Below are 27,758 nucleotides of genomic sequence, written 5' to 3' on the forward strand. Positions count from 1 at the left end.
AATCAAAAGTCTTTTTTTACTGATTGACTGATAAAAGTACTCACAGATTTCAAACAAATATTGAAAACGGGTAGAAAGGGAAAAAAAAGTGTGCAAGTGACCACTTCCCTGCCTAATGCTCCATAGCCAAACCCTGAAAAACACACTGGAGGAAGATGTAAGTTGGTCTGCAAGATAACAGAGAGAGAGACATGCCCTGTGGAAAAAAATAAATTGCAAATATTTTAAAGAAAGAAAATTGTTCCACTTTAAGTTAGAAACCAGGCTGGAGGAAGTTTGTTCATTGCGTCTTTTAATTTCTCTTCATCCCAGCAGTCTGTGATGGAATGGTCACTGAGCAAACGTACAAGCCCATATTTATAGACAACAGAGTTTATATTGACAGTGCTAGATTAATGCTTGTGTCATACCTGACATATACTCTGATTGGTTAAAAGACATGAGATGTTTTCAGCAGAGAGCACAGTCTGCTTACATACCCAAAATAAAAGTCCCCTTCCACTACATTCTTGCCCTTCTGAAACATTTCTTAAGTTCTTCTTTTCTTTAATTTTCTGTGTATGTGACAACTGTCAAGTTTTACTGGGTACATGACACATTCAGCTACATCCTTCATCTGCTTTCCTAATAAGTTTGCTTAACCCTTTGTGCTAATTCTGAGATAAATGCTATATTTAATTTGGAAAGCATATCAAAGTCCTTCATACACAATAACTACAATGTTTATGATTTTCATATTTTGAAGATAGAATAACACTGAATTCCATAAAGTGTTGAGAAGATCTTGTTGCCAGATTGACTAAATTGTTAAAGAAGGCTAGAAACCCAGCATAACAACACATATTGGGCAGATACTGGTCTTAAAGTAGGAGTTAATGAAGAGATAAATCGACAATTTTGAAAAAATGGATGTGAGTAAGACAGAGTAACACCATAGGCTTTACAAACGGATCTGATTTGAAAAAAGGGGAAGAAGGAATATCAAATCAGAACTTCAAAGCCTGGAATGCTGGGAGTCCATTATTATCACAGATGTCCCCAAGAATGCATGTGGCCCTATTCATGTTCTTTTAACTTAAAGAAGTGGCAGTTCAAGGCACAGTGTGTCATTGGGTGCAAAAAAGAATTCAAACACAGGAAAAAATCGTTTTAGTGAGGAGAACGTTTTCAGAATTAAGTGATGTTAAAGTGTTGACCTTCAGGGATCAGTGCTGGGGCTGCTGCTCTTTTTAATATACATAAATGATCTGGACAGAGAATATAATAACCTGGTTAGGTTTGCAGATGATATCAAAATACGTGGAAGGGCAGATAATGTAGAATCAGCCAAATTGTTACAGAGATTCTGGCAGCAAACTGGCTTGGGCAGATCTGGAGCAGATGAAAGTTAATGTAAGTAAATGGAAAATATTACATGAAGGGAGTAGAACTGTCAGATTTGAATACACAGTGGGAGGTCTGACACCTATGAGTACCCCTCATGAGGAGGTCTAATCACTGTCTACATACAGATGGTGCGCAGAAGTGTTCAAGAAAGCAAACAGAATGTTATGTTATACAGTATAACATGATGTGTGGAGTACAAGTCAAAGGAGGTTATGCTTAAGTTATAGCACACTATTATGGCCTTATCTGAAGTATTGTGTTCAGTTTCAGATTCCCATCTTACAAAAAACACATAACTGAAGTAGAGAAATTCCAAGGAAAAGCAACAAGGCTGATTCCAGGACTGAGGCGTTAGTTATGATGAGAAATTAAAGGAGCTGAACCTTCTCAGTTTTACCAAACAGAGGTTAAGAGGTGACATGATTGAAGAGTTGGAAATTATGAAAGGAATTTGTACTGTGGATTCCAATGGCTACTTTGAAATAAATTCTGCAACAAAACCTGGAAACTTGTTAAGGGCAGATTTCACTCAACCTTTACGAAGTTTTGCTTCATGCAAAGAACCATTGACACATGGAATAAATTATCAAGCAGTGTGGTAGAGTGAAGGACTTTAGGGACCTTCAAATCTTGACTTGATGTCACTTTAGACAAGCCAAGTAAATAGGGAGAGTATTGTGCTGAATGGCCTGTTCCCATCATATCTACTGTAATGTTCTTTTTAATAATCTAGCAGAAACACGCCCATGGAAAATTGTAAAAGAAAAAAAATTGAACGTACACTATATTAGTGTGATAAGCAGGAAGGTAGAAAATTAATAAATGATTTAGAGTGGAACTCAAAATGCTTTTTCCTGCAGTTAGCTCCAAGACTAGATGAAAAACTAGCAGTTTATTTTTTTGCACAATGTATGTAAATAAAAAAATTGAAACTTGAGCTTATAACAAATGCCCTGTTCAGCAATATTTTTGTTTCATTCTGCCAAAAAGGTTTGATACAACTTGGAATACATTTTTTTACTAGCTGTGTGTACTCATCTCCTATGATGAATTTCAATCGATTTTTGTAAATTCGTGAGATTATTGAAAGGCAAAGTTGTGTTAAGTATTTAATACAAGGAGAACGGGTTTAAGGTTTCTTTATTAATTAACAGTATATACAGTTTCTAAAATGAAAAATATGATGTAAAATAACAATAAAATCTATTTACAATTCAATTTTTACAAAATGTCTTTACAAGAAGTTTCTGTAAAAAACAAAAAGACAACAAGAATGGGCCAAAATGCACACAGACAAAAATTCTGTAACACATCCATAAATAAATATTGACTCATAATAACTGCAAAGTAAGCAAGATTTCTACAGCCAGTTTAGCAAATACATAAATTTGTCATTTTCACACTAAATTATCATTCCATTATTACAGTCAACAATTTTTTGTCATAGACTCCTCTGATACTGATTCTGTAAAATTGACATTTTGTTAATATTTTCAGAAGAGGTAACAAGACCTTTGTGTTTCATGCTCTAGAACAGAACACTGTGTTTTGTCATGCAAAACCATAAATGATTCAATCTGCAGAGATTAATTTACAGTTTAAATTAAATGGATTGCTACATGCAATATCCTAATTACTGTCGTAACTTCAGTTAAACTACACACACTTTAGTAACATTATACATCAATATCATGTACTATTAAGCGCCACTTACAATTACTTATTGAAAGGTAATAAATAGATTCATCCAAAGCCATTATTACAGGTGGTAGCTGTTGTACACAAACTTTATGGCACTTGTTATCTCAGTATTATATAGACTCTTGAGTTCCTTTTTCAACATACTATCATAAAAATACACCTTCTTCTGAATAATTAAGAAAAAAGTCTTATTAGGATTGTTTTTATCTTTTTTTCTATACTACTTTAAAAGACTATACTGTAATAATTGACTCATTTTTTAAAGCAAATGAAATATATTGTCTGTTTTGGGGAGAAAGACAGAAAGGTCACACCTTTTAAAGGAACAATTGGTCCTCGAGTCTTCAAATTGCTGGAGCCATTCGTCATTCATGGCAGGAAAAAAAAAATGTTTGATCAAAATGATCGAGAATTACGGGTGCCAAAACATATTTTATAGGTGTCACACAGCAGAAGGGGATGTGTGCCTTTACAAGAAGGAAACACTTTGGGAGAGATTATGCAAGAAGCACACCCATTCCCTCATGTATAATATAATACAGTCTTGGTATTTTTTTATATTTCATTTCATTTTTATTTTTTTGTGGCGGGCGCTATTAGTAAAGCACCATTTGTCATCCCAGGAGGTTGAATTACACGTCAGTATTTTTCTGCCGATGGCTTGTTATGATGCTGATGATGGTGGTGTTTTAATCTTGGTCCTATAAACAAACAAACAAATACAAAATCAGTGAGTATCTTCAAAAACTTAAAAATGGCAAGTAGTACAAATGGCATTTTATGCCTAAATGGTATCCCACTATAATTTATCATTTACACTAAATTCATCTGCAGTGTTCACATCACATCTGGATGCTGAGTCAATGTCACTTTTTCCACACAAAATTCAAATCAGCTTCTGATTAAACTTTTGTTATATGCTGAAAGAACATGTATATTTGCATTTATTTATTTGTGTTAAACGTTTTCACTCTTTGATTATTTTATACCTCTGAATGTAGCTTAAGTGATCGAATCGCTGCTGTTCACAAGTTCATTCCCCTGGTTTTTAAAGAGCGCAGTTGCTATCTGATCGTGATTGTATTACCAAAAACAACATGCTACTGCTAGGCATACAAGGGGACTGAATATACAATAATATGCTTTATGGCACTTTGATCTGCAGATTAGTTTCAACAGACAACACATTTTTTCAAAAGTTTTGCTTCCTGAAAATGTTTGGGTGATTATGATGGATACCTTCAAGCTGAGCTCCAATATAATTTCAGATTGACTGTATCATGTAGGATTTCATTTTTATGGAATTTAGCGTGTTTAACTACTTAATGATGTTGACACATTGCTTAAGTCCAATTAAATTAAAATGATTTGCTTCTGATTATTGTTGGTATTTAGTGCTTCTTACGTTGCATTTCAGTTGGCCAGCATGGACGGATTTCACTTGCCTTGATACTGCTTTTTATATCATTGCAATGCCCTGGTGAAACTTTTCACCATGTTTATCACTGACTGCACCAAGATTAGCAGGAAGGAAGTCCAAGTGTGAATTTAGAAAATTAATCTTCAGCGACATGTTGCACTTCATGGTTTTGTATGCTTGAAGAATGTTGTCAACCATCTAGGCGTAGTTTAATGCTCTGTAGTCCATCCATCCATCCTCTTCTGCTTATCTGAGGTTGGGTCATGGGGGCAGCAGATTGAGCAGGGATGCCCAGACTTCCCTCTCCCCGGCCACTTCTTCTAGCTCTTCCGGGGGAATCCCGAGGCGTTCCCAGGCCAGTCGGGAGACATAGTCCCTCCAGCGTGTCCTGGGTCTTCCCCGGGGCCTCCTCCCAGTTGGACGTGCTCGGAACACCTCGCCAGGGAGACGTCCAGGAGACATCCTGATCAGATGCCCGAGCCACCTCATCTGACTCTTCTCGATGTGGAGGAGTAGCGGCTCTACTCTGAACCCATCCCAGATGACTGAGCTTCTCACCCTATCTTTAAGGGAAAGCCCAGACACCCTGTGGAGGAAACTCATTTCAGCCGCTTGTATTCGCGATCTCGTTCTTTCCGTCACTACCCATAGCTCATGACCAGAGGTGAGGGTAGGAACACAGATCGACTGGCAAATTGAGAGCTTTGCCTTACAGCTAAGCTCCTTTTTTAGCACGACAGACCGATGCAGAGCCCACATCACTTTGGACGCCGCAATGATCTGCCTGTTGATCTTACGCTCCATTCTTCCCTCACTCGTGAACAAGACCCTGTGATACTTGAACTCCTCCTCTCGCTCCCAACCCTGAGAGGGCACTCCACCCTTTTCCGCCTGAGGACCATGGTCTCGGAAATTTGAGGTGCTGATTCCCATCCCAGCCGCTTCACACTCAGCTGTGAACCGATTCAGAGAGAGCTGAAGATCACAGCCTGAAAAAGCAAACAGGACAACATCATCTGCAAAAAGCAGTGACCCAATCCTGAGTTCACCAAACCGGACCCCCTCAACACCCTGGCTGTGCCTAGAAATTCTATCCATGCTCTGTAGTTGCCAAGAACATTCTCAACAACATTCTCAAATGCTTTCTGTGCAATTTCTTAAGGCCCCACTAATAGATCTTCAAACTGCTTGTCATTAATGATGTGTCTGATATGTGGAGCACCAAAATTGCCTTCATTAATCTTAGCATCAATCATTTGTGGGAACATTTGTCTCAAATATAGAAATTCTTCACCTTGCTTTCACAAGATTTTTCATCATTTGAGGTGTCATATGAGGAGGAGGCAAAAAAAATCTTCGTCGACAAGTGGTTTATGTGTCACACTCTTCTGCCCTGGAACCAAATGCTGATAGAGTGGCCTTAAGACTATCCCATTCTCAAATTAAATAAAAGTACTTGCAAAATTCAAGCTGTATTCCCAGTAGCAGTGCCACTACTTCTAGATCACCACAGATGCTCCAGGTGTAGTTGTACCCTTGTAACTAGTCCTCTGTTAAATTCCAAATTTTCTAACAATTTCTTGTAGGAATGGTCCAGTCATCTACATAGGTGAAACAGGGAGATGGCTAGCAGAACAGCGCAAGTTCAAGCTGTTAAGATCAAAGTCCTCACAAAGCCTATTGTAAAACACTTCACATCCCTTGATCACAGCCACAGTGATCTCTCTGTTTGTGTCCATTCACTGATCATCAAAGATACTTTGCACAGAGAAATAGAAGAAGCTAAGTTCATTCTCAAATTGGGATCAGATATTTCTCCAGGTCTGAATGACTTACTTTTCAACCTTTCTCTTCATTGCCTCTAATGGCAGCTTTTTCTCACCAACTCTCACCTTTTTATCTATCCCTGCTTTGTTCCCTCCTTCCCCTCCTATACTTGGTAGCTGTGTTTTCCTTTTCAGTTACACACCAGATGAAGGCTCTATGGATGAAACATTGTGTCTTTATCCTTCTTTGTTTTTCAGTGTGGAAATTACCTCGAACATTTCTTTCCTATGTACAGTATATGCATGTTGACATAGCCCTACACTCACTCTGTTGTTGAAATGTATAGGTAAAGTAATATGAGAGGAAATCACAAAAAAGGGCAATTGCAATAAAATGGTGCAGAATAAGAAAAGAAAAGCAAAAAGATACACCCAAAAGTGTTCAGGAAGGAAAATATTTGCCATTCAGTGTCACCGTTCTCTTGGAGAATTATCTTACTAAAGGAAACCTAATTTATTTTTATTTTTAAAGTTGTGTTTTTTCTTAATTATATATTTCTCAAGCAATTAAAAAAAAATAAAAAACTTATTTTCAGCTATACTAGTTTGCTATAATGCTTTTAGCATAGGTGACCCAAAGCTTGCCTCATCTCTTAGTAGTTGGGCTCCTCAAGCAATAAATCAAAACTATTGTTTAAACAAGTCTGACATAAGCTGGATGAGCAGGTTATAAAGTGAAAAGGAGCACAATAAACCCATTTCTGATTGGTAAGCATAGGTTTAAGACTCTCACCTGAGGCATAGAAATATAGATGCAGTTATTCTTCTCATGTCAATTAGCTTTACTAAACGGCTTTTCATTTTGTTACAGCAGTTAACTCCAGCGTACGAAAATCCTGAGGCAAGTCGTAATTAATTACCACAGTGTTCTATCGCCATAGTGTAACTGAAAGCTTTGTCACATGTTAGTATCAACAGGGATGAGTAAACTTTAGAAAAACATCAGGCAATGCACTCTCCATTTGGTTGGGCAGAAGAAAATTTCATTTCGTTTTCTGTTTCAGGCTTTATCACTTAAGGCTTTCACATGGTGTTATATGAGGCGGTTTTATTCTGGTCAATTCACGATTAGACATTTGAGATGCACAATGATAGGAGAGTCATATTCTAAATGAGACAGGAGTAAGTGAAACTGAATATATTAGACAAAGCATGAGGTTTGTTTAGAATGATTGCTTGGAAAAGCCCAATCAAGACATTGACTAATAGGGATGAAAAATTATTGATGGTGGGCAGATCAAAATGACTATATGCTGTGTTACTGGTCCAATTTGAAACAATGTAATGATGGTCTCTGATTATAACATTTACAGTAAAGATATATGATGGCGTTAAATATGCTCAGTTTTGCTGATAATTCAGAGTAATGACTTTCATTCTGATGAACATCTAACTAAAATCATGAATGGTTGGCACACTGGGTAGTACTGCAGCTACTCAGTGCCAAAATATCACCTGGACTGTGTACGTTTTTCATGTGTTTACGTATAGTTATGCTAAATATACTGAATGTTTTATACAGTATGTGGGAGATGACGTGGGAGATGACCATGGACCTTGCCCCACCGGGACACCCCTTGGATGAAAGAATTGGGGAAGAAGATATATTTGGGATAATGCCTCCCCCGGAACATGAGAGGGTGACCCCCTTGGATTACATTGGGATTACATGGTCACCGCCAGGGGGCACCTGAACGATTCTGGAGCCCTGGACTGCAGCACTTCCAGCACACCAGTAAGTGCTGCCAGAAGAGAATCTGGGCGCACCTGGAGTGCTTCTGGGTACCCATGCACCACTTCTGCCATACCTGGAAGGGCTGCAGGAGGATCATCAGGGAGCACCTGGCGCGCATCTGGTTGTGATAAAAAAGAGGTTGCCTCACTTCATAGAGCCTAGGTCGGGAGGAGGAGGACTAAGCTTGTGAGGGGAGGAGAGAGGAGGCGGCTGAAGAAGGGAGAAGAAAAGGAAATAAAGAAAGAAAGAAAGAAAGAAAGAAAGAAAGAAAGAAAGAAAGGACTGAGTACTTGTAGGTGGTTTGTGTACTGTGTGCAGTGCTGTCAGAAGAAAATAAAATAAAAATGTATGTGCTTATTGGACTTGTGTCTCTGTGTCTGTCTGTGTCAGGGCTGATCTTCCACAAGTGATATAACTGAAGAAAAATTTCCGCTAGTAAGGAAAAAGTAACTGGAGTATTTTAATATTTTGTGAAAGTTACTTTTTAAAATTTCTATAACCATTAATAATATTTTTTATGTAAAGGCTGGAGATTCTCAGTGTACTGTGTGGGGGAGTTAGTTGTTTTAAGAAGCTTAGTGAGGGGAAATAAAAAAATAACATTTCTTAGGACTTTCTTCATGAAAAATAACAGATTTTCAAGCTTTTCAAAGGAAAACTATAATGCTTTTGTAAAGTTGTTCATTGTTTAATATAAAAAATGAATTTAAAAATGAATGTAAATAAAAAAACTCAAAAATAAAGTCATGGTGCATGTATTTTGCGCATATCACATATTTTGTATTCACTTACTGTGAGAGAGTGCCGGCAGAATGTCTGGAGTCTGAAAAGTTTTAACAGTTGCTGGACCTTCTCCTGCTGTTGTTAGAACTTGCACTTCCAGCCGGTAAAATGTTGAAGGCCTCAGATTAGACACCGTGAGGAGATGGTGATCCTAAAAGAATAATGCACCATATTAACAACTAGAAAAATACCCGTGCTTTGCAGCGGTAAAGTACTACCTTAAATTTTTTATTAAGAAGAAAAGTAAACCTTTCTAAACTGAGGGAAAATATACCAATGATTATTTATTAAGGATCTCTTTGTATACCACATTGTGAGTTCGGCCCTCCAGTTGTAATATGACCAAGCTGTGCGCTGAGCTTACTCTTGAGCATGCAACGTACAGTTGGCCATGTGAACAGTAATCTTGTTTCAAATCTCACAGCTTGGATTGCAGCTGTCATAATCGATTTGAGTTTCATGGTTTGTTTCAATTACGACAGTATTTGCAGGACTTGTGTTGAAATGACATTCGGCATCTGTCAATTGTTGTAAGCATACAACCGGTTTCATTGATAACTTCACATCTAGCTTTTGAGAGTTTAAACATTCATAAACATCAAAGTGTCCACTACTCAAATCGTCACCTGTCAATCTAAGATGTTTAAGAGGCATTGGCGGTTGTCGAAAGGTGTAAAATATTTGGCCATTTCAGTACACTTGAAAGTGACAACCGAACAATTCAGCAGTAGCCATCAACTCACATGCAGAACCATAGGTGAAGGGCTTAAGCATTTCACTCTTATAGTGCTCCAGTGTAGTATAATTATCGTCTGTACTGTCATCAGTCCACACCTTGAACCTGTCCCAGCCATTCAATACATAAGACACAATGTTCCTCCGGATATCAAGAGTGAGCCTGATATGGCCATGCAATATGTAACACAGAGAATGGAAAAGGCAGGCGCCATCTCCGGGCATGGAAACCACTCGGTAAGTGACAGTTCTTTGATTGAGGGTGATCACCTTGATAGACATGTTAATGGGGGTACGGTTGGAATGATAAAGTAAATCTAAAATACCTACACAATAACTATAATCATAATAAACGAAGAATAAAACAGCGGAGAAGCCGTGGATTAAATAAAAAGGCTGCAGTTATCAGCAGGGAGACGTGAATACCGTGGCAAAGCAAGGAGCGACGGATGGCCGTATATAGGCAGGCAGCCAACAACGTGGGAGGCGCGGGGATGGGGGACCCAACGCCACTTAACACGGTGACCGAGCTGCAGGCTATGGACGTATATATGTACGTAAGTAGGATTCAGTTAACGTTGGGAACCTGCGTACCAAATTTCTTTTAGATGGGCCCATAAGTAACAAAGACTGTTAGAAAGTTCCAATATGGCGGCCGACAGTGGTGTCATACCACCGAAATAAGTACGTACATTGGTTTCGGTTAGCGCAGGGAAGCCACCTACCAAATTTCGTGAAGATGGGGCCATAAATAAGAAAGTTTAACATGGCAGACGTTGTCGACCGTTATGACCGTTACGCGTAGAATTTCGAAATGAAACCTGCTTAACTTTTGTAAGTAAGCTGTAAGGAATGAGCCTGCCAAATTTCAGCCTTCTACCTACACGGGAAGTTGGAGAATTAGTGATTAGTGAGTGAGTGAGTGAGTGAGTGAGTGAGTGAGTGAGTCAGTGAGGGCTTTGCCTTTTATTAGTATAGATAATCATAATTATGTGAAATTTTGTGTTCTGATATGAATTATTTATTCACAAGGATGGCTTGAAACATCACAAGTTGTGAATGACAATGTCTTCCTAAGAGCCAATGATGTCATTATATCAGACATTCTTCGGATTTAGATGTACAGTAACTTCCCCCAAAACATGACCCTTTCAGTTTGTAGCAGTGAGAATATGTTACCACTTTTTAAAAAGAGTGGTGCATTGCTAATTGACATAAGAAGATGATTATTTTTTTCTCAGCAGCAAAGAAGAGAAACTAATCTTGTCCTTTGGAATGTTTTTAGATACCCATGTTGTCTGAATCTCCCTAGAAATTAATGTTGAGTATAATTAAAATTAGCACAAAGACACTGTCCTTTAGATTAAAAACGTAAAAAGACCATATGAGGGGGGACCCAAATTTTCCGCCATTAGCAGAGGAGTAGAGTGCAATTATAGAATATGCTATTAGGTAAGTCTTGTTAATTGTGCATGTGATTTCAGTGACATTTTTCTCCAAACTACCAGGGCAGATATTAAAGAGACAATGATGATCGCGTTTTGACATTCACAGATTGTTCATAGAGAGTTTGTTCCCTGAGCATGTAGAAGCAGGTCAGTAAAAATTTTTCATGATTTAAAATCGAATGGCACAATATTTAGACCTATTATCACTACGTTCCATAATAATATATTAGGAACCTGCTCTTTATTTGTAGCTGATACATACTGTCTTTTGAATGTAATGAGGGGGTACACAAAAATAACTTTAGTCTCCTTCAAAGTACTCTTCATGTAAATGAAAGTACTTGTCTCAACGGTTTTCCCACTGGTGGAACCATTTTTGGAATCGCTGAAGAGGAACGTTGCCCAACGTCTGCAGCAATTTTTCTTTGACTTCCTCCACGGTAGGGACAAGAACGTTCATTTACATGAAGAGTACATTGAAGGAGACTAAAGTTTCATTAAGTAAAAATTATTAAAACTATTTCTTTCCAATTCCGGTTATTTTTGTGTACCACCTCGTAAAATGTCATTTAAGCTCACATGAACACTGTTCTGTGACAATATTCTACATGAAAGATAATTTTACTCAACAAGAAAGTATAAGTGATTTCACCAAATATCTAACTCACATCTTATTTATTTACAAATCCTAAAGGTGAATGAGATATTAAAACTTCATTCAATAGTCCCTGATGTTACCATTTACCTGTTAACATACAATGGGAGGAGAATATTCATTTCTTCACACTTATTTGATTGATCAAATGCTACAATCATATTAGAGTAAAACAAAAAAAAAAACAAAAGTAGATGTTTTTCCATTTTTTCACTTATTTACTACTGGTGGGTATGCTGCTGTTCTAATTTTTAGTAGCCCTATATACCTTAAACAGTTTTCTTCTTTATGCGACTCCCGGTTTTCTCCAGGTATAATAAATACATTTTAGGTCTCTGCAATTTACTTTAAAGAATTGCTTAAAAAATTTTCCAGTATGTACTTATGAGCATGGGTGAGTGAAGTACTCTATGATGATCAACTGCGCCATTAACTGAGTCTAGTTCTTGTTCTTGTTGCTTACAGATGGAACTAGTGTTGCATAACTGAGAAGTCTTTCCGACAAACATACTGGTAAGAAGGAGGCCTTACCGGAGGTAGAATCTGAGACTGGGAGATGATGCTGTTTGGTAAGCTGTTCTGCCTGCTTTCTGTGGTGACCTCTGCCCAAGTAACCTGGAAACCTGTTACTGGCTGCTGTAAAGTTGCTCTTGATATTCTCCAAAAGAAGTTTCCGGTAATGTTTCCATCTTGAATGAGGAACGTTGCAGACAGATTTTCAGGTTTTGCTAAAACTTTTGAGACAGCTGTAATGGGAAACACAGAGAATGTTATGTATAAAAAGTAATCTTACTTAAAAAGCAAAGTAAAAGTAAAAAGAATTAGGTAGTTGCTATCCTTTACTCTCGGATCACAGTTTCCTTCCTACTTTTTTGTGCAGTTCACACATTTTTTTTTCTGTATCTTGTAGCTTACTTTGAGGTCTCTGGATTCTCCTCACAGTCAAATAAAATGATGGTAGCTTAGATGAAGACTACATTAAGTGCATAATGACCTACTAATAACATATCCAGGGTTAGTTTCTTCTCAGGGGATTCTTACTATCAGTGACATAATGGATATGACTATGCCTTGATAAATGAATATGTGCAAAAAAAGATGAACCAACAATTATATGAAATTACCTAAACTGTAAGGCCCATAAGAAGAAGAAAGAAGAAGAATGTAAGATTTACTGATTTCAGATTTAAAATTGTACTATGGGTATAATATTAGTTATATTGCTCTGTGAATTACTTAATTTTTGGTATCCTATTAAGGTAATACATCCATCCATTTCAGGGTCATGAGGGGCCACCGCCTAACCTAGTAGCATTGGCTGCAAGGCAGAAACTAAAATTGAATATGAATATGATTGGATATGATGGTACATCAAAAAGTAAAGGCAATTTGAAAATTTTGCAGTAACTGCAATGGACAGAAACTGATGCAATACTGCACAGTTTCCATGGCTTATATGTATGTATAGTTAAAACATTCAGAGTGCAACACTGTGCCATTAGTCTAGTTGAAGCCAAGGTCAAATGAACATGGATGCTCCACTGCAGGATTGCACCATTGTTGAACAATGCACCATAGTGAGATTTCTTTGGGCAGAGAGAGTGAAACCTGCTGAAATTCACCCATGGATGTTGGCGTATACAGTTCAGTAAGCTGTTTGGATTCCCATCTTCAAAGTCATCATGCATGTGCAGATCCATAGATCCTATCCAAATGTGCAGGAATAATGGACAACGTAGTCTGTCGGTCTTCTTTATTGAAGTCATTTGCCATGTTGATGGTGGCTTGTGCGCATGATGTTGATGGTCAACTAGATCAAGCTTTGTGGGTTACACTCGTTTTTCTTGCTTTGAACCTTTCTACCCATTAGTAAACTATTCCTTGAGTCATGCTGTTTTTATTTCCATACTGTGCCAACATCCTTTGGTGAATTTCTTCAGGTTTCACTCCTTCTGCCCAAAGAAATCTCAGTGCAGCACATTGTCCAACAATGGTGCAATAGTGCAATGTTTATTTGATCTTGGCATAGGCTGTGTTGTGAGTTTTTGAAGTACCCATAAGCCATCATGAAAGCATTTTATTGTGTTGGCTTCTATTACAGTCATGGTGTCATTTTAAAATTACTTTTACTTTAAGATTTACCCATGTAAATCCCAGATGTAAATCCTGTCCTTTCCTGACAAATACAGTCATTCATACCAAGCTAAAACAGAGTTGACAAAAAACCTAACAGGCCATAAGAGGAAAACTGGAGTTACCAGAAGAAAAATGCAGCTAGTGACATGCACAATATGTACAGATAGCAAAGGGACCAGGATTCAAACTCGATTCTTCTGGAGCTGGGTGGCAGAGCACAAACTATTGTACCACCATGTCATTTTTAGAGGCGATCATTGACAAAATGACTATGAATCAATAAATCTATAATGCTGTTTAGTTTTCTTCCACTGGCATAATCATACATACACTATATAACACAATAAAATATAGCATGTGAGATATTTAAAGTAAAATGTTCAGCACATTCAAACTCAATATCATTACAATTTCTGTACACCCTAGTTTAAATAACTTGCTCATTATTTCTTAATGATTTCTTTGGTCCTCTGAAGTTGAGCATGCACTATTTCTGTACGGTGTATCCTTAATTTCTTTACAGAAAACCACTAATGAATCAAAGGCAGCTTTCTGAGTCCTAGCAGTGGAACACTAATCTGTCTACTATTTTTTTTTTTTGTTTTCAAGGAGGTTTCAGTCTCTGAGAATCCCCTATTAGAATAATGAGGCTTAAATAGACAAAGACAACTGATAATCTCTGCTTAGTGCATCAGCCACAAAATGGGGGGAATTGAAAATTGGGATTCTGTACTGGAAGATTTTCAAAGTCAGAGGTGAACTCCATACATGTTTGCTTCAGGATTTTCAGAACAAACAGGATATCTGGGTTTGATTCCAGTCTTGTACCCATTTATACTGGGATGTGTGCCAGCTCCCTGTAACTCTAAAATGTAGTGGGCTCAAAAAATGTATGGATAGCATTCCGTAAAAAGATTTTCTCAACCCTTTTTTTCTAATAGTGTAGTTGCCCCTGGCAGCAAGAATGCATACTTGGATAGGATTGCGTTTCTTCACAGGACACATTCATGCATACGTACTATCAATTACAATGAGCACTTCTGGGAATGAAGAAATTGGAATCACTAGGAAAAAAAAGAGAGATTGTAGGGAGAAGGCACCCCAGATGGGAATTCAGCTAAATTCAAAACATCTCAGTTAAAGTGAAACCCAGCCAATGTTAACAGTTCCACTGTGAATGTATACATGCATCCAACAATGTATTAAATGTGCTTAATCAGATTTACAAGCACAGGGAGCCTGACCCTATCCTGGGCAGAAACAGAAGCAAGGAAGAAACCAACCCCAGATGGGACGTCAGCACTGTAGGTTCAACTAAGCCATTTAATCAGAAGTACAAGAATACCTCAGGTCAGTTATTTAATCCCCAGCAATAACCCATAACATCTTCATTCCAAACATCACACACACAGAAAATGTAAATACAATAAGGCTAAATGGCACTTAGATAAGTGCTTATATAAATGCCAGCTGCAATGGTGAACACAACTCCCTAAAGACAATAAAGCAAACAGTCATAAAGATTATTTTAAGCAATATTGCATGTGCCCTGAAACCCACTACGAGACCTTGTCTGAACTTACTACCTTCCATGGGACAGTTGATATGCTTGAGGTTTTTCCCTTTGAGAGCTGAACACGGGGGTGTAGTAAAGCTCATGGTTTCGGCTTTTGAACGACCTTTAGCTTTGATGCCCTGGACTGTCACTTTATACTTGCAGGAAAACAGAAGTCCTTGTAGATTAATGTAGTTTTCCTGTGGAAAAAAACCCAACAAATTCAATGTTTGATGGTTTGAGGAACAATTTAAAATGCTTATGACAAGCTACTGTAAAAAGAGAATGGCTCAACATTTATAATGAAATGTAACAGAGCAAAGAAGGTTGATTTAAGAAAGAAGAAAAATGCTAGTACTTATCGAAAAAAAGCATGAGATATTAAATAGAAAATGAACACACTACATGATAATAAAATATCTTTAATTTACAACATGATTGAGTCTCTAAATAAAGGTCGATGAGTTTTGTGTTAATGTAAAAAGGTGAGCACTGGTGATTTCATCTTTTGACCTCACGGACCAACAGATTGCGATGTTGTACAATTTGTATTTAAAGTTAACGCCATCAATTGTGACAATACTATTCATTTCCAGTATATAGTTACTAGATTCTATTATGTATATTGTATTATGTATATATTTATTATGTTAGATATTTTATTTTCATTTTTGATATTTTGATTGACAGTCTCATGTTGGCAATGTTAAATTAGCTGACATCAATTCTATTATATTTGACAGCTGATTTCCATCTCAGTGCAAAAGAGTCAAACTCCTGGTTATCTAGAGTTGTGCTGCAAGCAATCTGGGATTTCTGCCTCATAATCTCATGCATTAAGTGACACATCTTTTAAACAATGCACACAGGAGGCAGGGGCAATTTTTCTACGCCTCAAAAGTATCTAGTGCAGTGGGAGACTTTTTGGATATAACGTATGTTGGTTTTGTCCTGCATATTACATGTCCATATAATGATTGGGAAAAAAAGTAATTACATAAATGAAGCAAATAATCTGGTAGAAGATTTGTGTTGAAATTCAGGCAGACTTCCACGATCAGGTCATGCTGGGTGAGCACAAAGAAGGCAGGAAGCTCGCCATAATCATTTGCTTCATTGAGCTGAGCAGCACAGAGTGACTGCCTACTGAGAGTGCAGCACAATGTTGGAGAGTAGTGCAAATATTATATCGGCATTAGAAAATGCTTTTTTGCTTACACTGATCCTAATTACTTGATGGCTGAGCTGTATTTCACCACATTCAGTTTAATGAAAACCAAACAGATATTTGTGTCCTTCTTACTTTATACTTTTGATTATCAACAGGCAGGCATTTTGTAGTACATTCACAACAAGGCATTTCAGAATAGCATTGCAGGGTGTCGGTGCTAGTCTCAGTTTATTGACATATCTTAGATTTTGATTTCATAAGTTCTCACATGTACAGCTCAATGCAACAGTCTATCCTGTGGTAAAGCTGAATATTCTCAATCACCTGTGTACTTTTAATAAGAACACTAGCAAGGCCTTGGCAATGGAGAGTGCTAATCAAAGCCACCCCTTTGGTAAACCCATATTGAAGTTTGATGTAAAGAAACATTCAAAAGTTTCTCTCCTCTCTTTTCTTAAGTGCGGTGATTGTGGCAAACACTTCAGTGCCTACTGCAGAACACATATTAGTCCTCCTATCAATTTTTTTTTTCATCCACATTTATCAATACATAATCATGGGGTTCCAAAGCTTATCCAAAACATTACTGACACATTAAAGGAACACAATGCAGACTATTAAACAACACACTAAAAGCACATCAATTTAATTTGCCTTCACAACGAACGAAGCAAGCACAGTAAGCTAAAGTTATTCAGATACAATGCCTACAAAGAGTGTTCTCCTCCTTGGAGCTTTGCACATTTTATTGTTACACGACATTGTATCACAGTGGCTTTAATTTGGCTTTGTCTAAACTGATCAATAGAGAAAAGATTTTAACGTCAAAATGAAAATAGATCTCTGCAGCAATGTGGTCTAAATTAATTACAGATATAAAACACAAAATAATTGATCACATAAGTATTCACCCTCCTAATTGCATGTATTTAGTAGAAGCCCCTTTGCCAGTCATGACAGCCTGTGGGCACAGGTCTTTATCAGCTCTGCACACTGCCATTTTTCCTCAGATCAGGACTCCGACTTGCCCACTCCATTAACAATGTTGTTTTAAGCCATTCTTATTCTTAAGCTTTGGCTTAATGCTTGTGTGTGGTGTTGTCTTGATAGAAAATGAAGCTTCTAAGGTTTAGGTTTCTTGCAGGCTGCATCAGGTTTTCCTCTTGGATTTCCCTATATTTGGTCGCATTCACTTTACCCTCTACCCTCACAAGCCTTCCAGGCTCTGCTGCGGAGAAGCATCTCCACGGAGTAATGCTGCCACCACTATACTATGTGAATGGTGTGTTTTTGATAATGTCCAATCATTGATTTATGCCAAACACGGTGTTTAGCCTGATGGCCAAAAATGTCAGTGTTGGTCTCATAGAGCCTTTTCCAGTCTCCCATGTTCCTTCTGGCAAACTCTAGCTAAGACATCATTTTGTTTAAAAGGGACTTTCTCTATACTATTTGTCCATAAGGGTGTGACTGGTGAAGCTCCCAGGTAACAATTGTTGTCTGCTCAGCCTCTCCTATCTCAGACACCGTAGCTTGTGACTCTTTCAGCGTTCTCAAAGGGTTCTTTTTGTGGCCTCCCTCACTGGCCTTCTTCTTGCACAATCAATCCATTTTTGTGGATGGCCTGCAGATTTACAGCTGTGCCATTCCCTTTCCATCTCTTCATGACTGATATAACTGGGTATTCAGTGACTTGGATATTTTCTTGTCTCCATCCCCTAACTTGTGTGTTCAATCACTTTTTCATGGAGTTGCTTGGTCTGGTCTTTTGTCTTCATCGTATAGGTGAGGTCACCACCAAAACTCACCACAAGTTGGACCTTCTAGATAAAATGCATTTGTACTACAATCAACTGAAGCCCCAGACAGGTGATCCCTACTGAACCAATTCTGGGAGGACTAAAACCAACCAGCTCATATTAAAGGAGTGAATATTTATGTAATACGTTATTTTGTTCTTAATATTTGTACTTAGGGCAGCACTGTGGCATGGTGCCTTACAGTAAGGAGACCTGGGTTCACGTCCTGGGCCCTCCCTGCATGGTGTTTGATGGAGCGTGCACGTTCTCCCAGTGTTGGCGTGGGTTTCCTCTCGTAGTTCAAAGATATGATGGTTTGGTGGATAGGCAATGGTGAACAGAGCCAAGTGTTTGTGTGTGTGTGTGTGTGTGTTCACCCTGTGATGAACAGGTGCCCTGTCCAGCGGATTGTTCCTGCCTTGCACCCTATGCTTGCTGGGATTGTCTCCAGCCCCGCTTGACCCTGCTTACGATTGAGCTGACTTTGATAATGTATGGTATAATTGTATTTCATTCTGGCCACTTTGATGAGATCTGTTTTCACTTCTTTGACATTAAAGAGTCATTTTCTGCTGATCAATGTTAAAAAAGTCAAATGAAACCCACTGTGATTCAATGTTGTACAAGAGGCTGAGCATTTTAATAGGCACTGTATTCAACATACACCATACTGCAAAATTATCTTTTGCTCTTTATAGCCAGATGGAAAAATATGTTTGCATTGCACTAACTTGTATTTTCACGTTTCTCTCAATGCTCCAAACAATATAGTATTAACGAAAAACATTCTAAGTAGTTAATTCTAGTATATAAGTAGACTAAACATTCTTCTTTTAAATTGTGAAGACAGGGTGCTAGGGTCCAAAGCCAATAATGAGAACTGATGCCCAAGGATAAAATTCCAATCACATCCTAGTAATATTTAATTCATCTCTTTGAAAGTGGAAGGTGGTGGGGGTGCTACACAGGTCTACTCCAAAGCGAATAGAATGAAAATCGAAAGGGAATTGTTTCAAAAGAAAATATTTCATATAAATCTAGCAATGTTGTATGCGGCTGAAGTTTTTTTCTTTTCATCTTTCCATTATCAACTGTACGGATGCTACTGTGTCAACTCTGGAGCCCAAAAAATGAAAATGCAACTGCCCACTGTAACACCCCAAATCCCCCCAATCAGTTTTGGCCACAATTGCCACATACTGTATATCTTACACATTATGTATGAAAATACAATTCCCGACTGTGGCTCAGATTTAACATTTGACCAACAGTCCACACAGTGCGCTTACCATGACAACTACTATCCAGAATGTCAGCAGCTCTTATAGTTCATTATTTGCCGATTTCACTAAACTCCCACAGGACGAGAGAAACTAATTCATTTTTCTCTAAATGGATGTATTGCATATTGTAATATAAAGGAAAAAAATATATAAATCCTCAACAAACACCGCTGATGAAACCTTGGCAAGTCATGGTTTATTTTATATGGCAGATGTCTTCTCAACAAGCCTGCGTTCATTTGAAACATATTTTCTGAAATGTTGAAATTTCAGTTATAAAGCACGTCTGCCAGTGTTGCTTGGCTGGGGGCTTTTTGAAAAGCTATTTAAATGATTGTTGCATTGTTCATTGCATTTAGCTTCTCCTCTGTTGGAGGGATCTTTTACAATGTAAAACAATTCTTAAGATATATTTATTTTGTAAAGTTCAAATGATATTCACAAAAATTGAGTATTTTTTCCGGCGGCATGGTGGAGCAGTGGGTAGCACTGCTGCTTCGCAATAAGGAGGCCTGGGTTTGCTTCCCGAGTTCTCCCTGCGTGGAGTTTGCATGTTCTCCTCATGTCTGCGTGAGTTTCCTCCCACAGTCCAAGGACATGCAGGTTAGTTGCATTGTCTATTCTAAATTGTGCTTGGTGTGTGTGCCCAGCAGTGGGCTGGCGCCCTGCCTGGGGTTTGTTTCCTGCCTTGCACCCTGGGATTGGCTCCAGGAGACCCCTGTGTTAGGCTATAGTGGGTTGGATGATGGATGGAGCATTTTTTCCAGATTTTTGTATTATGAAATGTATTACGGGAGTGATGACTTGATACTATCTGCAGGAGCTTTACGAATATAGAGGATTTGTGGAGCAAATACCAGTTTTCGTATACACTTGCCTGATCATGAAACTAAATCTTCCTTTGGGAAAGCAACAAGTGATATTAAAGCATTAATAAAATGATCATAAATTATTTAGGCAGACATTACCTTTGACCACAGTAATATTTAATCATAATGATTTAGTCTTGTATTAATTAACGAATGTGTCAATCATATTTCCCCTTATATTACTTGGAATGTATTCATTTTTAGTAAATTTCTGCCTACAATGTTAATTGTTAAGCTGATAAAATGCATTTAATTTACTGTAGATACTCAAAAGGTGGTCATATATAATCTTCATTAATATCAATAATTACACTGTTAACAGAATAAGATACAAAGAGCAAAACAAACGACGCAGGTCAAGTTTTTCAGCACCTACCTGTGTTGTAGTCTTCTCGGGTTCCTTCGTTTCATTGTGAATGCAGGATTCTGGCATCCACTGGACGTGGTAACGGCCAATGCTGGCATCTAATAAAAGACAACATGAGCAAGCTCCTTAGGGAAAGTTTGCCTATTTACCCCACATGTTTGTAAGATGTTGCCAGAATTTCGAAGAAAATTCTGACATAAGTTTGGATCACATTCCCTGGCCTGAAGGTAAAAACATTTGAAAAATGATGAAATGGAATCTGTCACTGACTGTTCAAACACAGAATTGAATACATTTACAGCATACAGGGGAGTGCAGTTTGTAAGCATTAGGAGCCTACCCAAAAAATACACACACTTACAGCTTTCCACAAGTTTTTCTAATGGTCTAAGGAATACATTCTCCTTTTTATCAATATCACAAGGCTACAAACTCATCTAAATCACAGTGTTGTGCAATATGCGGCCACCGCCCTCATTACTGAAAATTGTTTGCACTGACCCTCTGTGCCTCTGGGTTGTTTGATAGGGTCAGAGGTGCTTTGAAGAGCATAGGAAAAAAACAACTAAATGTGGATGTAATTTAGGATCTATACCAAAACATCTGGAGCATATGTACAGATTTCCCTGTCTCTGCATAATTTCTATATCATGACACACCCCACTGTATTCAGTAACAAGCTCAGCTTGATTATACAGGATACCGTATTATTAAAAAGCTGGTACATACATACTATTACATTTGTAGCAGTGAAAATACATGCATGTCTTCCAAAATTATACTTGTAAATGCAATTGAACCTTATCAGTCTCTCAACATTTAACCTGTACTTACATAAAGGATGCTAAAATGATTAGCATTGGGTTCAAACCCCATCTTAGACAATGAATACATCCACATGTGCTTTAAAAACCCACGTATTCACAGAAATCCAGTTTCAAAAATAAGAGGCATTAGGATATTGGTCTTTGAGAAACCAGGTTACTACATGTAGATTTTTCCACGAATAACCCAGTTATGTGGCCAAGTAAACACTTAACCGGACTGCATTTAAGGATTTTGTCATTTGTGCATGTCCGTTGCATTCAGTTATCCTGCACACGTCCGTGAAAATGGAGAAAGCATTCAAAAAGATACATTTCCTGAAAGGCAAATGCTCACGTGATCGCATTATTCCTTCTTTTTGTTGAAAGAATCTTTCTCAATATTTCAGAAATTGGTTAAATTTATGTTGAAGAGCTAAATGTACAGTGCGAAGTGCAAAGCTCAACTGCATAACCTCGGGAGACACAGGCACCATGTTTGAAGCTCATTTTAAATCAATGGTGCCCACTTTATCTTCTAACTGTAAAGCCAAAGAAATTCACAATTGCTACTAGGTTTGAGAGGCATGTTTCATATCTTCCATCCTGTACAGAAAAAGTTTGAAGGAGGACACCAAACACTTTGAGTCCTGGATAGAATACCGTATTTTCCACTCTTTAGCAAGCAATACCCAAGTACTGAAGGTACTTACAGTCTTTTATGAAGTTTTACTTCCAAATTTTTGAAAGATAAGGAACAGCCATACATAAATTTTATGAGAATAGCTAATGTTCATTTTATCCATTGACTGCGTATTGATGTCATTAAAACAGTTTCCAAAAACTAATGTTGAACTTGCCTCCTGTTCAGTATGGTGCCATTTCATTACAATTAACATTCCAGACCACTTCATTTATATAATAAAATAAAAATGGTTCTATATTTCTACAAATGGCCTGTTATTATAATGCAATTAAACTAGCAATTTTTGAAATTTGCATTTGAATGACACAATATCAAAGTGAGCACTATGACGTTTGATTTTTTTTTAAATAAAGGAAAGAAAAACTTTCACCAATTTGAATAAAAAGCCAAAAAAGGAAGAAAGAACACCCCGCCAGCCCCCGTGCCAGTGAGTGGTAGATTGTTAATGATGATAATGACAGAACTTTGTCTCTAGGGGGAAATTTGCCTTTTTACAGAAGCTCTTTAGATAGATAGATAGATGTATAGCTAGATAGATAGCTAGATAGATAGATAGATAGATAGATAGATAGATAGATAGATAGATAGATAGATAGATAGATAGATAGATAGATAGATAGATAGATAGATAGATAGATAGATAGATAGATAGATAGATAGATAGATAGATAGTTCATAATGGCACTAAGCTTGTATGGTGTCTATGTCCCTTTGTAATAGTTTAGATGATTCTACATTATCTGCCCTTCACCATTTTTGCCATCATCTGCAAACTTAATCAGCTTATTGATTCAATTCTTGTTCAGATCTTTTATGCATTTCAAAGAAGCCAGTGACCCCAGCACACCATAACTCTTTGCTTTCTGTGTTTGAGCCAGTGTTATACCCACCATGCCATGAATTCTCACTTATTTTGTTTTGATGCCCAACCTCTCTTGTGGGACCTTATGAAATTCCTTCTGAAAATCAGCCATATACTTTTGTAGTTTCTTCATAGTATTCCAGAATATTAGTTAAACACAGACCTTGTCTGAGCCCATGCTGACTGTTAATTAAAACTCCTGTTCTTGCCATTTCTTGCTCTTTTCCTTAATAACTCCTTGCATTAATCTACCTCTGATGCATGTTAGGCTTACAGGCCCATAGTTACTCAGATCTGCCACATCATTCTCTTTATTTAAATAATAATATTTTCCATTTTCCAGTCTTTACACAATACACAGTGATTTTATAAACATATGCATCCAGGGTTTATATATTGTCACACATGCACACATGGGAGACAGCTTAGGGTTTGAATAACTGTGATTACCTGCCGAACAAGGGGTTGGTGTTGTCCTCTAATGCTTTCTCTCTTTCTCCCTCTGCAGACCAGTAGACTGACCTTAATACTGCTGATGTCACTTCATTAATTCATTAATTCATGCATTTATCTCTAGTAGGATTGACTACTGCAATGTGTTCACTGGCTGTTCAAACTGTCCTTTATACAGCCTCCAGTTAATACAAAATGCGGCTGCAAGAATTATTACAAGAACAAGAAAATATGAACACATAACTCCAGTTCTTAAATCCTTACACTGGCTCCTGGTTAAGTTTAGGGCAGATTTCAAAATCCTCCTTTTAACATATAAAGCATTTAATGGCCGAGGTCCGGCTTATTTGTCTGAACTTATCATGACTTACAAACCTGAGCGCAAATTAAGATCTCAAGATGCTGGTCTGCTTAGGATTCCAAGGATTAATAAAATAACAGTGGGAGGTCGAGGGCCCCTAAACTGTGGAATGGTCTTCCTGCTTCCATAAGAGATGCCCCTTCAGTCTCAGCCTTTAAATCTCGGCGGAAGACTCACTACTTCAGTTTAGCATATCCTGACTAGAGCTGCTGATTAACTGTACAAACTGCATCTCTGTTGTTAGTCATTAGCACTAAAACATAAGTAACATGATTGTTATAATTTGTTACTAACCCTCACCTATTCTGTTTCTGTTCTCGGTACTCAAATGTGGCAATTGGTGCCACGGCCCACCTGCCAAGTTGTTTGCCTGCCTGTGGTAAAGTCATCCCTGATGGAGGATCACAGGAATCATGGGAAAGAGGGGTCCTTTCATTGGATTGGTTTCAGCCGTGGAATGGCCAAATGGGGAGGCAGCTTGATGGATGAGGTCTCCAGGACTCTAAAAATATCCAAATCTTATTATGTGATATCATCTACTGTTAAATTCTGCTCCGTACTTCTAGAATCTTGTGAGGATTTGTTCTGTTCTGTGTATTGTGTTGTATTGACCCCCTTCTTTTGACACCCACTGCACGCCCAACCTACCTGGAAAGGGGTCTCTCTTTGAACTGCCTTTCCCAAGGTTTATTCCATTTTTCCCTACACGGTTTTTTTTTTGGGAGTTGTTCCTTGTCTTCTTAGAGAGTCAAGGCTGGGGGGCTGTCAAGAGGCAGGGCCTGTTAAAGCCCATTGCGGCAGTTCCTGTGTGATTTTGGGCTATACAAAAAAATAAACTGTACTGTACTGTACTTCCATTTCCCATTCCCCTGCAACTGCCCCTTCCTGTCTTCTGGCCATATAATCTGCCATCTTTCTCATTGTTATCAGTTCTGTTTTGAGTTCTTGTGTTGTCTTTTTTTTATTTTTTTGCTGCACAACTCCAAGTGCACAGGAAACCCAACTCTTTATCCTTTTCTTGTGCTTTATTCACAATATACATCACTAACCTCTTTAAGAACTCAAAAATAAATTTTAAAAGAAGATGAGAAAGACAGCAGATTCTTTGTGTCACTGACCACCAGCCACCCTCTTAATATAACACCTCTAACTTTCAATGTTCAGGCCCTTTGATTGTCAACATTAGCAATATATTTTAAAAAGAGGACTTCCATGAGTAAAGAAAGAGCTTTTCAGTTTGAACCCAGTTCTGCTTTTATAGGCAAGAGGTTTGTTGAATTATTGGCATCCTTTCTTTTCTTCATAATAAACTAAAATGAGGGATGGCCTCTTTAAGAGGTAAAGGATGCTGTGCTCTAAGTGTCTCTGTAGTTACATTCAGCTCTGTCACTTAAAAGGCATCTGAGATTTTGAGGTGCATTATAGGATGGGTTTGTGGTTTTATGATTCTTTTGTGGTTGCTTTGTTAACTGTGCTTCAATGAAGCCTTTTGTTTTATGTCTGGTGCTCCTTTTCTGTTTGTTTTAGGTCCAGGATGGTCTTAGTTGGTATCTGCCTTGTAGGCAGTGGATCACTCATATTAACTCACATAAAGACCCTCACAAACAGATAAATGTAATTATTTTTTAAATTAATAATGGTTTTAACCTAATATAAAGTCAGTGAAACATATGAAAGAAAACTAAAAGGGTAAAAATACCATTCATACCACTGTAAGAGGGAAATCTTAACATATAATTAGAGATACATCCAATGTGAAGAGCAATTTTTAAATAAATTCAGCTTTGCCTAAATAGAAATAAAAATCTGGAATTATGCTATTAAATTAATATAAGATGTAGCATCTTTAAAATTAAAAGTAAACAGAGTAAGACAGTCTCATGAAAGAATGTAAATGAAAACATAGAACAGAGAGCTGTCAAATTGCTAATTTAGTGCTATATTTGAGAATGAGCCGAGTTTCATAAAAAGTTCCAAGTGTTAATTAATGTAACAATACAGACATAATTACAATGAATATGAGAAATTCAACAAATTATAATGTGTTTTGTTCCTGGGGTAGGTGAATATACCCTTTGTTTTATGCACAGATATGGGATAAGATACATGTCTGGGGCTCCACTTGAACAATCAAAGATTAAGATTCATGAGCATTGTTCATCGGTGGAATTTCCCTTGCTTGTTCACTTGCTAAGTTATTCAGCCGTCCACATAATGTAGCTTGAATGTGAAGTTTAACTGCTAATATTAATAACTGAGACAAAATGCCACAGGAGCTCATGCCAACAGCACGGATGGTGGCTGGGAGATGAAAGAAATTCTTTGATGGCTTAAAGAGGGCTCTGACAGAAAAGTGCTTTAGGCAATTTGGAAGCAGAAGAGAAAGATTAACAGCTGAACAAGTAAAGAAGATCCAAATGCTTACACAAATGAGGCTCAAAGGTAAAGCATGGAATCGGCTGGTGGTTTGCGTTTATTGGGCTTGGAGGCCTCTAACAGTGCTAGTTACAAAAAACATTCATTTTAATATAACATAAAGTGCACTCATAGCTACTCAACAAATAAAACTGATTAAACTTGCAGTTTAGTTTTCAAAAATTGTGACTTTCATATTTGGTAATATACAGTCTGCTTTTTATGTACGTATAGTTATTTAAACTCTCATCGAATCTCCTCTAAAAACAACAATATGATGTTCTCTTTTGTTAAAGCTTCTGCACAAAGGCTACCCATCATGAATTATGAAAGTTATCATCTCTTTTAACTTAATGATTGCAACCATCTGCTCATGGCTGTAAAGTAAACTGTGAGGCAACATGTTCTGTTGTAGCCTGGAGGAACCTGGGCTTTCTCGACTACCTATAACTTACACCAGGGAGGACTAGTTTACTTGATACACCATAACGATACACTACAATAATTTACTGCGCATATTTAAACCGTACTTTATATATATATGGTTTATATTGTGTGCATATTTATGTATATGTGCAATGAATTATAAGACTTTCTTCTATTCAAGGTTTTATATTTTGTGAAAGGGTTAGAAATTTTTGGTGTTCTATAATATTGTTGGAAATCATAATGTATACTAGTTATACTAATATCTTGATCAATATAGTTCTTTTTCCTGTCTTGTGCAGATTGCTGCCGGGAAAGGACCTAACCATCGTCATCCTGAAAAAGATTAGGCAAGTCTGAGGATGTTATGTGTTTTTATGCAAAAATAGAGTTAGATACATTGTGACCAAAAGTGCAATTATCTTTCCAACTTCTCAAACGGATGCTAAGCTGTGCAGAATAAACCTCAATGGACAATCCGGTGCTTCTATTAACATAATGTCTGCTGAATCAACTACAGTTTCTACCCACTTAGCCCAGGAGTTCCTGTCATAATGTGGAAAGCAACTTGTTAAACTTTACGATTAGAAAGAATATTGCAGAACAGGTGAAATTTTTAAGCTAGCAACCTTTCACAAGAAATTAAAACTTAAAAAGAGAAATTCCCTCATACAGTATATAGTGAAGGGCTGTGTCAGTGTGCATCAAGACAGGAACAAAGATAAAATTTATTTCCATGCTGAAAAGGAAAGAAAGCTGAAGACACAGCTTGTTGGCTGTAGTTGCTTCATCAGGTGTGCAACTGAAAAGGAAAGAGCAAGTAATACATTTTGGAAGGAGTAAAGCCAGGGCAGATGAAAGCA

General features: G+C 37.6%; 1 protein-coding gene across 2 annotated transcripts in view; it reads right to left on the reverse strand.

Moving 5' to 3' along the window:
* Positions 1 to 2,642: 2,642 nt before the first annotated feature.
* LOC120522859 (anosmin-1) overlaps positions 2,643 to 27,758 on the reverse strand; it is a 252,033-nt gene continuing 226,917 nt past the window's right edge. Inside the window, exons 10-14 of one of the 2 annotated variants that reach the window (XM_039743581.1) lie at positions 20,879 to 20,967; positions 15,409 to 15,580; positions 12,221 to 12,435; positions 8,861 to 9,002; positions 2,643 to 3,788 (exon numbers count right to left, since the gene is read on the reverse strand). In XM_039743581.1, coding sequence (XP_039599515.1) covers positions 3,727 to 3,788; positions 8,861 to 9,002; positions 12,221 to 12,435; positions 15,409 to 15,580; positions 20,879 to 20,967 — 680 coding nt within the window. In that variant the 3' untranslated portion in view covers positions 2,643 to 3,726. The remainder of the gene's footprint in view (positions 3,789 to 8,860; positions 9,003 to 12,220; positions 12,436 to 15,408; positions 15,581 to 20,878; positions 20,968 to 27,758) is intronic. The other variant, XM_039743582.1, reaches the window with a different exon arrangement.

The sequence above is a fragment of the Polypterus senegalus genome, chromosome 2 (assembly GCF_016835505.1).
Source record: "Polypterus senegalus isolate Bchr_013 chromosome 2, ASM1683550v1, whole genome shotgun sequence".
NCBI classification, from domain to species: domain Eukaryota; kingdom Metazoa; phylum Chordata; class Cladistia; order Polypteriformes; family Polypteridae; genus Polypterus; species Polypterus senegalus.